General features: G+C 34.9%; 4 protein-coding genes across 5 annotated transcripts; 2 read left to right on the forward strand and 2 right to left on the reverse strand.

Moving 5' to 3' along the window:
- Positions 1-468: 468 nt before the first annotated feature.
- Naxd (NAD(P)HX dehydratase) lies at positions 469-2,303 on the reverse strand. The gene is made up of 3 exons (XM_070312028.1): positions 1,964-2,303; positions 792-1,763; positions 469-619 (listed from the first exon to the last, which is right to left on the reverse strand). The coding sequence occupies exons 2-3, from the start codon at positions 1,739-1,741 to the stop codon at positions 571-573; spliced, it is 999 nt and encodes a 332-aa protein (XP_070168129.1). The 5' UTR covers positions 1,742-1,763; positions 1,964-2,303; the 3' UTR covers positions 469-570.
- Positions 2,304-3,480: 1,177 nt separating this feature from the next.
- Rps7 (ribosomal protein S7) lies at positions 3,481-4,860 on the forward strand. Its single transcript, XM_070312026.1, has 5 exons — positions 3,481-3,590; positions 3,742-3,912; positions 4,206-4,387; positions 4,498-4,648; positions 4,741-4,860. The coding sequence occupies exons 2-5, from the start codon at positions 3,742-3,744 to the stop codon at positions 4,816-4,818; spliced, it is 582 nt and encodes a 193-aa protein (XP_070168127.1). The 5' UTR covers positions 3,481-3,590; the 3' UTR covers positions 4,819-4,860.
- A 458-nt stretch (positions 4,861-5,318) lies between these two features.
- On the forward strand, positions 5,319-9,268 carry LOC138942077 (immediate early response 3-interacting protein 1). Of its 2 annotated transcripts, XM_070312111.1 has the most exons (4): positions 5,319-5,447; positions 5,625-5,726; positions 5,796-5,887; positions 8,781-9,268. In XM_070312111.1, the coding sequence occupies exons 1-3, from the start codon at positions 5,357-5,359 to the stop codon at positions 5,849-5,851; spliced, it is 249 nt and encodes an 82-aa protein (XP_070168212.1). In that variant the 5' UTR covers positions 5,319-5,356; the 3' UTR covers positions 5,852-5,887; positions 8,781-9,268. The 2 variants fall into 2 exon arrangements, with proteins under 2 accessions (XP_070168212.1, XP_070168211.1); XM_070312110.1 differs by lacking the exon at positions 8,781-9,268 and having other exon boundaries at positions 5,320-5,447; positions 5,796-5,958.
- A 3,791-nt stretch (positions 9,269-13,059) lies between these two features.
- Positions 13,060-13,599, reverse strand: LOC138941978 (pro-resilin). Its single transcript, XM_070311974.1, has one exon. The coding sequence runs from the start codon at positions 13,579-13,581 to the stop codon at positions 13,060-13,062; it is 522 nt and encodes a 173-aa protein (XP_070168075.1). The 5' UTR covers positions 13,582-13,599.
- Positions 13,600-13,652: the final 53 nt, after the last annotated feature.

Genomic DNA, 13,652 nt, shown 5'->3' on the forward strand with positions numbered 1-13,652 from the left:
TCTTATGTGTAAATATATAATTTCCCAACTTAATTATTTATATCATATATAATAAAAAGACAAAAATATATATTTATAATATGTAATATGTAATAAGAATTTTAAGTATATATTGTATAATTAAAACAATGCAACACAACTTTAAACAGATACATTAAAACATATTTATTCACCCTGATTTATCTATTGTTTTTACTAATAACTTTATTTTATTGTTATATGATTCTTATATGTATATAGATCTTTTTTTTCAGGAAACATCTATTAATTATTATTCGTAATCGATCCTGTAATCACGATCCAATGTAATTAGAAAATAACGTAAAAATATTTCGTAAAAAAAAAAAGATTTGATAATATTAATAAACAATATTTTATAAAAATATTTATTTATATGAGCCTTTAAAAAGCACCAAAACCATATAAAAATACATATAATATATTAATATATATATATTTAGAAGCATTTCTCTGAAGCCAGTATTTTAAATGCATATTTTCCAATTTGTGTAATATATTAATCAAAGTCTTTTTATAACTTATATATAATGTTGTAAAAATGTATACGCTTCAGGAATCAGTACTTCGAGTTCGACCTCTTCCATTAAATGAATAAGTTCTACAATCCACAATATAATAACAATAACAATCATTGATATCATATTTACATACATATACAATTATCCTTTCGTTTTATTTAATATAAGATATAATAAACATTATTTTAACCAACAAGAATAGCATTATATACAAACAATATAATTAAAAGAAAAGATTATAATATAATTTACTTATTGCAATGAGTCTCAAAGATCTTGTTAAAAATTGGCTGTATTTGTTCTAGCATATCTGATGTCAACATTCCCCTTTGTCGTAATTTGAAGGCTGATGCATTGCATTCTCGGACTAATCTCGACGCAGCATAACATGCTACAATCGAAGGCGACAAAGCACATTCACTGGTTCCTGCAGAAATAGCCCACCACCAGAAAACAGTCAAGGAACCAGCCAAGAGGTCTCCCTGTCCACCGCATCTCCTTCCAGAACCAGCTAATCCACATGATACAGTCTCTGTACCCTTATGACCATCCACGATCACATCTTTTGCTCCCTTATGCAGGATTATTACATTCTTTCCAAGAGCCTCCGCAACATGCTTAACATCGGAAACTTTGACTAGAGGAGTAGGCGGAATAGACCTGTCCAGTACTGCTTTAACCAATCGACTAAACTCCATTGCATTTGGTGTCAGAATAACTCCTGGATAATCCTTTATGATTTCCGGCTTCTGACAAACCAAGAACAATCCATCTGCATCAATAACAAGTGGTTTTCTCATTTCGCGACAGATTGATATTAATTCAACAATCATTTTAAATATCTTTTCATCTCTGCCAAGTCCAGGTCCAATCAGGATAATGTGTAGCCGATCAAGCCAAGGTTTTATATGCTTTATCGCATCGTATTGGTCCAATATTGGATGAACTATCGACTCTGGACTAAATGATTTAATAGGTATGCTGGCATCCTTCGCACAGAATATGTGAACAAGATCAGCGCCAGTTCTCAATGCACTCATAGCTGCAAAATATGGGGCTCCTGTATATTCGATACTGCCACCAAAAATTCCAATTCTACCATCTTGACCTTTGTACTTGGTGTTGATCAAATTCGGTATTACTTTTCTTATTCCCTTCAACATACGCTCATCCATAGAAGATGATGTAGACATTGTCAACATTAATGCAAATTTGAGATATCTCCTGTGGATAAAATTATAAATAGCAAATACCATCTTTCAAATTCGAAAACAAATATCTCTCATAAAGCATACAAATGTAGAATACGCAAAAATTAAACCAGCTCTTCTTACATAAAGATAATACTAAATTTTTATAAATTCACCAATCTATAAATAATACAATAATTCACATGCTATTTTCAAATCTTTCTTTATCATTACCTGCAATACTAGCAAATGACAAACTATTTGTGCGTTAATTTTTCTTTGCACAATACATATGCGCATAGAAGAGCATGAAAGAGGTCGAACATGAGAAGCATAAATATTGCAAGAGGAATTTATTGCTCTTGCAAATTGTAATAGTTTCATAAATCTTGTACCGGTAATGAGTTACAATGAATTACTAATTTTGTTACAAAAAAAAGTACTACTAACAAAACATAACATTACTATATAATATATAAATATATAAATGTGTAAACAAAAACAATCGTCTATAGAATTGATATATTTTTGTCCAACGCATCAACCAATTGACATATCGATTTGCATTGTCAAAAAACTGACGAACTAGACGCGAGAGAGATGCTACGCCGCTGTAATTATAAAGGCTATCACACAATGCAAAGAAACAGACAGACCCATTGTCTGTTCTTTGCAGCTGAACTGGCTGCACTGGTTCAGAGTTTATCTTTTTCTGTCCCTATTGGAAAGAGAAGGATGGGCTCTGAATTGGTGCAGCCAGTTCAGCTGTAAAGAACAGACCTAATAGCAACAGGGAATAGCACAAGCAACAAAAATAACCACATTTCAACTTATCAGAAACTGTGTGTCAATGCACAATGAAATATGGAATAGGCAATAGAAAATCCAACGCGTCGGAAATTTTATTCCTATTGCCTATTCCACATTCCATTGTGCGTTGATACACAATTTCTGGTAAGTTGAAATGTGGTTATTTCTGTTGCTTGTTGCTTATTCCCTGTTCCTATTGCCTGTACCTTTGCATTGAGCTCCGTAAAGTTAGCCGGATCACTTTAACTTTTTAATAATTAAAATTATCTAATCGTTTGGTGGTCGTTTGATAATGATTGGTAGCCTAATTAAAACGTTTGGTGGTCAATCGTTTTTTTAAAATTAAATAATTAAAATATTGGTGTAAAGTTAGCCGGATATTTTTAATTTTTAGTCTAATCGATTAAATCGGAGCTTATTTGATGCAGAATCGTTAGGTGGTCACAAATCCTTTATTTACAACGTTTGGTGGTCCATAATTTATCTAACTCGATCCGAGTTTTCTCGGATTATGGACACAAAAGCCTTAAAGTTGGTATCAGACTACGCATTGAAGATTGAGATTCAAGATTAAAGATTGAAATTTGACCAATTAGAATAAAGAAATTCTAGTCCTTTTTGTTCTGATTGGTCAAATTCCAATTTTTAATCTTCAAACTTCAATTTTCAATGCTTAGTCTGATACGGGCTTTAAGAATGCCGTGTAACAGAGCTCAATGAAATTGATTAATAACTGAAATAAAAGCAAATGGATTAAATAATTGTTTTATATTCTATAGGCGAAATGCGAGAATAAAAACGGTACTTATTAATTATTACAGTTAAAATATGATTTCGAAAAATGGCGGGATGTCACAGTAGACTGTTATTGGCTTACACATCGATTCTTTGCATTGCATTATGGGTAATCGGGGCTCATGACTTAACCTTCTTATATATAACCTTAGCATGGTCCCATTTAGGCTTCTCTTTGATTAGAACCTCGTGGTTTTAAAGACGTGTAGAGACAGAAATCCATAAAGAAAAAGAAGAAACAAGTTCAATTAGAAAGGTATGTTTTTCTTCAATATTGGATAAAATATATAGTATTTGAATATAGAATATCATATATAATAATTATTTAAATCGTATATTATTTTGCGATAACGGTAGATTCCGTTAAACTGCACGATTTTAATGTCTTAATCTCAAAATCTTTTCAGATGTTAACGACGAATGCAAAGATAATTAAAAGTGGTGGAGCTGAGCCCGACCAGTTCGAGATTAGCGTTTCTCAAGCTCTTCTCGAATTGGAAATGAATAGCGATCTCAAGTCGCAGCTGAGGGAACTCTACATCACTAAAGCAAAAGAAATAGAAACAAACAACAAAAAGGTAAATTTTTATTAATTCACATAGCTTGTATATTATCCGTGTGGTATCTCTTTTACAGTATGTTTTTATTTTTAAGTCAAAACTAAACTTGATCTTTTCATACTTATGTTTATAAAGTTCTAGAAGAAAAAAAAATTCTTTTTCTTATACTTCACAAACATGCTTGTATAGATTTAATCAGATTTTTACTTTAATTTAATTTAAGTACTTATATATCTGGATATGCATATATCTCGTTATAAATATAATGCTTTTCGAGAAAGCTATGTCATGACAGTTTTGTCTTTTTACAGTCAATCATTATATATGTGCCAATGCCAAAGTTGAAAGCATTCCAGAAAATTCAAACAAGGCTAGTTCGTGAATTGGAAAAAAAGTTCTCTGGAAAACATGTAATGTTCATTGGCGAACGTAAAATCTTGCCGAAACCAACCAGGAAAACGCGTACTAAGAACAAGCAGAAACGTCCCAGAAGGTAAGAGAATGAAAGAGAATATAATTAATATGTCATTAAAAAATTATCTATAGAATCCTATGTGTATATATATGTGTACAATTAATATTGTATAATACACTTTTGTTTAGCCGCACTTTAACTTCTGTTTATGATGCAATATTGGAGGATTTAGTGTATCCTGTAGAAATTGTTGGCAAGCGTATCAGAGTGAAACTTGATGGATCACAACTTATTAAAGTTCATCTTGATAAAAATGAGCAGACAAACATCGAGCATAAGGTACATTTATTTATTCTCCTTTTTCTTGTGTTTATATGAAATCATTCTATTATATAATGGATAACTAGATTTCAATGCATCTCTTTTGACAGGTTGACACTTTTGCTTCAGTGTACAAGCAATTGACTGGACGGGATATCACATTCGAATTTCCCGAATCTTATGTATGATAAATGTAAGAGAAATAACATGAAAAATATTTAAATCAATAATTCTATGATTTGTACGTTTTATTCTATTTTCCCCTATTTTTTAATAATTAAAATTTTGTTAATTTGACTATTGGATTAATATAGAATTATTTGAAAAATTAAGGCGCCATTACCAATGGAAAGAAAAATATAAGAGTTCATATGTAGTAAAGTATTTTTATAGAGAAAAATTAAAATCGTGTGTAAAACCAATATTTCATATGCCATAAGCCCGTAACAGACTATGCATTGAGATTAAAATTTGACCAGTCAGGACAAGGAAATTTTAGTTTCTTTTATCTTGATTGATCAAGTTTCAATCTTCAATATGGAGTCTGATATACAAGGCTATACAAGTTTGTCAAATATGTCAATTGACTCAAAAAGAATTTCTGAAGCCTATAAAATTTTTTTCGGCCGATCAGTATAATATCAGAGAGACTTTATGTTGAATGTTAAAATGAACAGTCCTTTTGTAAGTAACTGTTGGTAATGCTGGCATGACAATTGCGGCAATATGGCGTTTACACTGTGGACACTTTTCGAAGCAACTTTGTTATGTCTAAATGCAATTTGCATTTTGAATGAGGAAAGGTTTCTCGCCAAAGGTAATAATCAAATACATTCATGGTTTCGTTGTTTTATTTGTTATATCTTTATTAATGGATATTTTATATAATGAATAATATATTATAGGTTATAATGTGTTTTAAAAAATAAAGTCTAAAAAAGATATCTGTTTTTAATTACTACATTAAAATTAACATTGAATATATTTATTACAGTTGGCTGGGCATCATGGCAAAATGTGCAAGGCTTTGGAGAACCTCCGACAGCTAAATCACAAATATTGAATCTTATTAAATCGATACGAACTGTGATGAGGGGTAAGTAATTTCAATACTAATTACTTAAGATTTTGATTATTACATCTTTTATATAATGTCAATTTTCAGTTCCTTTGATATTCTTTAATATGTTAACATTGATTGTGAAGCTTGTGCTTGGCTGAGAAAGAAGAAATACAATGTAAATATTGAAATGGAATGTAAGTGCAAGTAACGTACAAGAAAATTGATTAAATTATATTATTTTTACTTTAACAATAAAGCAGTATTTTGTAATTTTTATCATGAGTCTGTTTAAAAAGAATGATATCGGACTAACCATTGCAGCATAAAACAAATATGTAGTATTTCTTTTTATTTGCTTTTAAATGAATGATAAATTTATAATTTAAGCATAAGAATATGTATCATCCCATTTGATGAATTTCTACCACACTATTATTTCTTTATTTATCATATTCCTATAGAAAGTTTTTATATATGTCTATGTTTGCAATCACATAAATTTATATATAAGTGCTTGATGAAAATCTACATTAGGTATTTAATAATGAAAACGCTAATGAGTGATATCGCAATTCCTCAACCCCTCACAGTTCATATCGAATTATAACTGAATCATTGAAAATGAAATTGATAGTTTTTTATATTTTAGATTACATGTTGTCGATTTGCATTTACGCTGAAATACACAATAAGATAATTTGATAAATTATAAAGTAGATTTTTCAATTATTTTTAATAAAAAGATCTTTATTATTTTTATGATGAAAATATTTTTATAATATTAAGCTTTTGATACATCTTTATTAATGTTTGTTACTATGCTAAAGCAATGTAGTTACATGGTAACGTATATTTAGGAAAATTTAGTAATGATGCGAACATTGAATTAAGTTTAGTAATTGAAAAAAGACGTTTCTCTGTTACATACGTATTACAACCGCTTTGTAAATTAAAGTTTGCGAGAAACCTCTTCCCGTCTAATCGCTTATAATTGTTTATATTTCGACATTTCTGTTACCGTTTTGGGATTCGCGTGAGCAATGTAAAATGAATCACTCTACGAACATATATCTTGCGTAATAATTAATTTTCTACTCGCGCGACTGGAACAAACGGTAGCCCACGCAACAGGTCACGCTTCCGCTCACTTCTATTTCAATTATTTCTTCCCGGATCATTTGAATCGTAAATCGTCTGGCTAGCGCGTAAGATATATGTAATCATCGATGTTCACGGAAGATGCAATTGGCCGAGTAAGATGTGCTCGGCGCCTTCCTCCTTACAGATTTACGGACAAAAGTAACAGGATGCTCTTGGAAGACCCGGATGATTTTCCCGGTAACTTTCTCCCCTTCCTCGCTTTCTCAGGACGAAACTTTACGGAATAATCAATGGCTATTACACTGGATTCGCAGCAATTTTTGGTCGTGTATGTATGTGTGTGGACACGCATATGCGTGCGTGCGTGCGTGCGAGCAGATAAAACTTATCAAGCGTGACTTGCACGAACATTCACACGTTCGTTGCAATGCTCGATTGCAATGTTACGATTTCTTCTTTGATTCTATTCACTTCTTTCTTATCGTTAGAAATATTTGAATCAGAAATTTATCATTGTAAAAAAATGGTGTAACTTTGCTAAACGGAGTTTTAATTTCGCATAATTTTTTATTGTACTTAATGAGACCTATATATAAAATCATTAACTGTGTTATTAGCACGAAATTGTGATCAGCACAATTTTTATGTTTGAATATCATGATGGTAATCGATGCTATGATTTTAATGTATTTTATTGATTTCAAATTGTAATCAGCTGATTTTATACAGGAAAAGTCACGTAGCTAGTATAATTGATGATTAATTAATGAAGATATTTGTTTAAAAAGTTGTATTTATTTATGTATCATTGAATATGTAATCTATTGTAAATAGGCATTTTCAAACTTGACTTTCAACGTGACATTTGCATGGCGAAGAAAATATGGACCTCAGATTGAAAGAATCTCTGGAATTTAATATATAAGAAGTTACTTCACATGCCCCCCCTGCATGTGAAGTAACATTATAACGACACAGTCGTTTATACCGGGAATTACAAGCTCGTTTGCGGCACTATATATTGTAAAGATGTAACGCCAATTATACGATTGTGCAAACATCTTGTCGATGGACTCATCGATCCGCTAGTTTCAAGATGTGCGGAACATTCGTATAGAATATTTGTAAATCTCAAATACAATTTATAAGTCGGCTCTAATATTTCTAACAAAAAAAAAGGATTCTATATCTCGCACAATTTGTTAATCTCCGCGTGTGCAAAATGAAATCATGTTGGACCCAGGAAAGAGGACATCTCTTCTAGATTAATGTGGCGTTACAATTAGATATACGTTATGCGTTGAGTAACGCGCATGTATTCCTATTAAAAGTCCCGTACAGAAATGGGATTAGCGAAAGCACGGGCAGACCCATTGTGAAGATGCTTCATCCACGCTATTTCGTCAAATCTCTGCTTCCCATAATACACTGACGGCATTGTCTACATCACGGATTTCCTCTCTCGACATGCTCCTCTCCTTTTCGCACGCTAGATTTTTCCCCTTCACGGCAGATCGAGTTCTCTGATTAAACTGTGGGGGTATTAAACGACCTATCCGGAAGCTGAAGTTCCCTAAAAGATGACTTTGTTTTCAGGTATTGGTCAGTAAAGATGTAAATAGGAAAAATAAAAAGAAACGGTTTTTTATTGGGGGGGGGGGACAAACTTTGTTTTTATTAAAAAAAAAAAAAATTTTTTTTTTTTAGATATTTATTAATTTATATTTTGATTATTGCAAATTGATTTTTCATTATTTTTAACTTTTCAGATGATAGATTTGAATTAACCGTTATTATTTTAAATGTAGCTCACATTCCAATTGGCTATATATTTATATATATATATATAAAATTGAAGAGAGCTTTATCAAAACTAGGATGGGGGAAGAATTCGCGAAGAAGCTCTCTTCAATTTTCATTCTAATAACATACCAGATGCTAAGTTAAATTTATAAATCTCTATAATATATAATAAATTTATTTCAGACGATGTTCCAGTTTTACATCAATACTAATGATGCTCTAAACCTAAGGGAGGAAAGATAAATTATTATTAAAGAAGATCGCGACACGACTCTGTTCTTGTAACTGGAACGTCGATCGAGCCAAGTTAGTGCGAATTTTTCTCCTTTCGCACGCTGGTGGACGAGCACATCTTTCGTGCGCCTCTTGCAAAATTTCACGGAGATTCTCACACGCGTCTCTCCACATCTCCCTCTCCTGCCGATCTCACCGTACCCCATGACGCGCAGCGCTTTCCCCGCTGGATGTCACAGGTACACACGTAAGGCCTTTCAGGACAGATTGGCCGATACCGGGCTTCTCTCGGCATCTTTCACAAAATTATTTTTAACAAACGGGATCATTATCGTGTTGCGCATTGCCAAATCGAATTATAAAAGTATATACGAATTTCGTACGTAAGATGCTTGTTTACACGATAATCGCATTATTATTTTTAATATAGAAAAGAGATGATTTTTCAGAATTTGAAAAATCTTTGTTTCTTATTGCATATCTTGTCTAATTTCTGAATTAAATAGTAACTTATGATACACCATGTTCTTCGTATGGAACTATTGAGAATTAGAAAATTCTTTATTATATATATTTTATATTATTTGAATTTCCATTTAATTCATAGACTTTTTTTATATGTCTAGTTTTTATATAATTATTTTTATATAATTATTTCTAAGATAGAACATATATATATATATATGACAAAAATTTTATTACGCGAAACTTTATTCTATTACATAAAATATTAGCAACTTCACTGCTCTTTAAGATTTCTAATTTGTATGGCAAATGGTTTAAGTGTTATGAAAACAGGCTTCTCACGCTTGATAAGTTTCTACTGACACGAAAATTATTCCAAACGTACGCGCAACATTTCTCATCTTATGTGAAACATAAATTCATTTTCCTTGCTCTTTATTTCCGCTAACCTTTGCATTTGTGTCTTACCAAGCTCTTTATTGACTTGGAAGATATTCAGCAATATGATAAGTAAAATATCATGTCGATCGCGAAATTATAACTGGCATGGAATAAACAACCATTTGTCGACAACCAGTTTGCAGAAATACAATTTCTATAATCTGTTGTAGAGGATGTATTTCTCTTCATTGAAATTACAACGAAGAACTCGATAAATTCTCGCGAAGCTATGCAATAATGTCGATAATACAATATTTTATTTTATTGGCACTCACCCTCTCTCGTAACTACGTTCCTAGCCCGTACCGTTTAAATTAGCGATATTAACATATTTTCTCGTTACATAATTCTTAACTTACCTATAATTTATTGAGATTTTTCTTATACGTATGTAAAATATATATATATACAATGTATAAACGTCATCTCAAATTATCTTGAAGCTACATGCGAGAAATATAGAGAAAATTTATTTGTGAGCAGATATAATCATTTAAAGTTACACTTATGTTAGTTAAAACTTTGAAGGCACAATAAGAATTTATATAATGATTTGATTTAAGACTAATTACACCATGATTAACTTATGATTTTGTCATGATGTGCGATCCTGACAATATTGCTTTTTTACAAAGACTTCCATATATATTATAATAAATATTTATTCCATTTCTAAAGATAATCATTTTTCGCGGCAAATGTGCTGTTCATCGTAAATATGCTATAATGATATTTTTTGCCGTCTTTTCGGATTTAAAATTGACTCATTTGTTATCTGAAATTTGCAAGAAAAATTTGAATAATCATTGTACGTAATTTATCATAGATGCATATTATGACGCATATTGCATGAAACCGCCGCAGATGAATGTCGTCATAAATGTCTGATGACTGTTAAACATGTTAATTAAGTATTTTCAAAAGTGTCTATAAACAATTTTAACGGGCCGATAGGCTTAACTAATCCAATAAAGACGGCTCGAATCGTTTTCTCACAATTAGTTTCTTATTCATTTTGTTGTGAGGTTAAATTTCAAACTTCAAAGGAACTTGAAATGTAGAAAAGGATAATAAATGACATATCAAGCCTTCCAGTATATCTTCTCCTTAGAAATTGCATTTTAGCAATCTCCTTAGAAATCATGATGATTTATACAAGATAAATTCATACATTCAAGCGACTTACATCATCTGTAATCAAGAAACTCTATGCTAATTTCATGTGAAATGACTTGAGCGAGAAAGAAGAGCGCATCTGATGATTGTGACAGCAGTGCCATGCAGGAAGCTTCTCGAAAAAAAGAAAAAACGAAATCCCCCTATCCTCCCGGATATCCTTTGACCAAATAATCCGAGAATATTCGCCTCAAACGAAAAGGCAGAGCCAAGCCACTTTCGAATCTTGACCAGGTGATCAGGTTCTTCCTTCACTCTCTTTTTCTGTCTCGTACGTGATGCCCTTTTGCAACTGGCCTTTTTTCCACGTGCTTAAATGCTGAGGACTTACGTCATATCCAGGTGAAGAAGTTCGTCCTTCCCCTCTCAGGATAATGCGATCCCATTGCCTCGCTGGTTCGCGAGTGAAAGGAGAAAGGCGCCGATCTCTCGAAACGTCGACGACGAAGAAAAAGAGAAACGGTTGGATACCTTTGGCAGATACGACGACGCGAGAAAAAAACCCGAGCCAGCCCGGAGCGAGAATCGACATCATCTCTGGTGGCTGTGGAGTCACGGGGGATATAATGGAATAGCGAAAGAGAAAGATAGACTCGCCATAATCGTATGATCATTGGCGATTAATGGAGGAGAAGTGAAATTATAGGAAACAGCGTTCGCGATAGAAGCGAATCATTTCGCCACATCTGGTCGACGAGAGGAAATTGAAGAAATACAAGGGGGTATTTCAACGGTGGCGACGTTCTTTTTTTTATTCTTTTTTCTACAAAAAAGCCTTTATACAAGTACAAAAAGATGCGTGGTTAAGGAAGAGCGTTAAAATGTATTAAAAAAATAGTGTATGTTCGTGGCTTCACATGTACGTGTCGCCCGACACGGCGGCAATCGCTCTGTAATCCGGTTCGCTCTTCCGTTTATGGTGAACATCCTCGGTGAATCTTATCGCGAATAGATAGAGGTCGGTTACTTTATGCAAAATCGACCTTATACTCTTCGGTTATTTTTTACCGCGATTTTCTCAGCCTTCAGTTTGAAGAATCTTCTCAACTGGATCTGTCGCTTGAGTCATTATCAGCTTTTGATATCCTCAAGGTCTTTGATCGTATCATATCGATGAACCGATCTTCGAGTCGGAAGAGCCGAAGCGAATTACCCAGCGAACACCGCGATATAGCGATCATGTGTAGAATTTTTATTTACAAGGCGCTAATTGCGCCAATCACGTCTTCGGCTTGTCGGCCTTCTCCTTCTCCTCCTTCCTTGTTCTATGAGTGTCCCGACGATTGCCGGGAATGTGTGAAGTGTATCTGTGTCAGCTATTGCGCCTGCCTCCTTACGATATCACTGATCCTCGCGCGACTGACATTGATGACCGCGACGATTGATGCGATTTTGGTACGATAGACTTCGGCACCGTGCCGACTGCGCTCAAGATTTCAAGCGACCGAGTCTTTTCCGAAAGAAAAGAAAAAAAACTGGCCACATTCACATTCCCGCGGACCCCTTTTCTTGTCGAAGTGACGACCGTTGGATTCCCGACAAGATAGGGGCCCGGAAGAGATGCTGCTCGGAGACGGTGCGTTTCTTCCCGGCGGATCTCGGGAGACCCTGACCCGTTGAAGCGACGACTATTTGATCCTCAACGGACCAGGTGCCATCCCGCGGATCGCCATCTGCGCTTTTCTTCGCACACGTTTCCGTCTGACGTGTCCTCTAACTGAGTTCCTGGCATTAGCTGAGGGAGGCGATGACGCTGGAACCGCGAGGACGAGTAACCAGTTTCGGCGATCCAGCTTGTCTTCGAATCTCGATCTGCGGCAAATCCGATATTCTAATCCTGATATCGACGACCTTCCGAGTTGAAGAGCCTGAGGAATGTATCGTTCGTGAGAGACTCTGGTGACATCTATGACCTTTTTCCAAGTATATCTGATCTTCTCTATAGTTTTTTTTTATATTTTATGTGTTTGTTTCAGCTGCGTCTCGGAAAGTTGTCGTTGTTGTCGGCTGGTGCCATTATCAACTCTCCCATCCTCTCTCTCTCTCTCTCTCTCTCTCTCTCTCTCTCTCTCTCTCTCTTTCTTTTTCTCTATCATTCTCTCATTCTCTCTCGCTCTCTCTCTCATCATCCAACCCAAGATGATCCTTACGGTGCACCGTAGCTACTGGACGGCCTGCTGGGCGCTCCGTAACTGGTGCTAGGTCCGCTGGGATAACCTCCGGGACCTTGGCTGACCTGATTAAATTGGGCAACCTGGATGGCCTGCCTGATGCCCTCGAGATCGATGCCTACGACACGGGTCTGATAGCTGGGCACGCCATATTGCGTCGACGGGGGAGCGCCGTATTGCGCGGAGGGGGCACTGTAGCCAGATGCTCCGAATCCTCCGCCGAATCCGCCACCGCCGAATCCGCCGCTCTGTTGGGACTGCAGCTCTTCCTTCAGGAGGATCTGGCGGATCTGCTCGAGCAAGGCACCGTCCACGGAAGCACCTTCGTTGCTCTGACCACCAAAGGACACCTGGGTGTAGCCGCCACCGCCACCGAAACCGCCACCGCCGCCGAAGGAAAAGCCACCGCCACCGCCACCGCCGGACGGTCTGCTGTAACTGTAACCGGAGGACACAGGCGCCTCAGCCAGGGCGAACCCTGCCAGACCGGCAATCATACACTGTAACACACAAGAGGATACGTTACTTTAGTTTTGTGTTTACGAAACGTAGGTAAGTGCGATAAATT

Source organism: Polyergus mexicanus, unplaced genomic scaffold (assembly GCF_030449975.1).
Source record: "Polyergus mexicanus isolate NDT 795.1 unplaced genomic scaffold, iyPolMexi1.0 SCAF_21, whole genome shotgun sequence".
Taxonomy (NCBI): domain Eukaryota; kingdom Metazoa; phylum Arthropoda; class Insecta; order Hymenoptera; family Formicidae; genus Polyergus; species Polyergus mexicanus.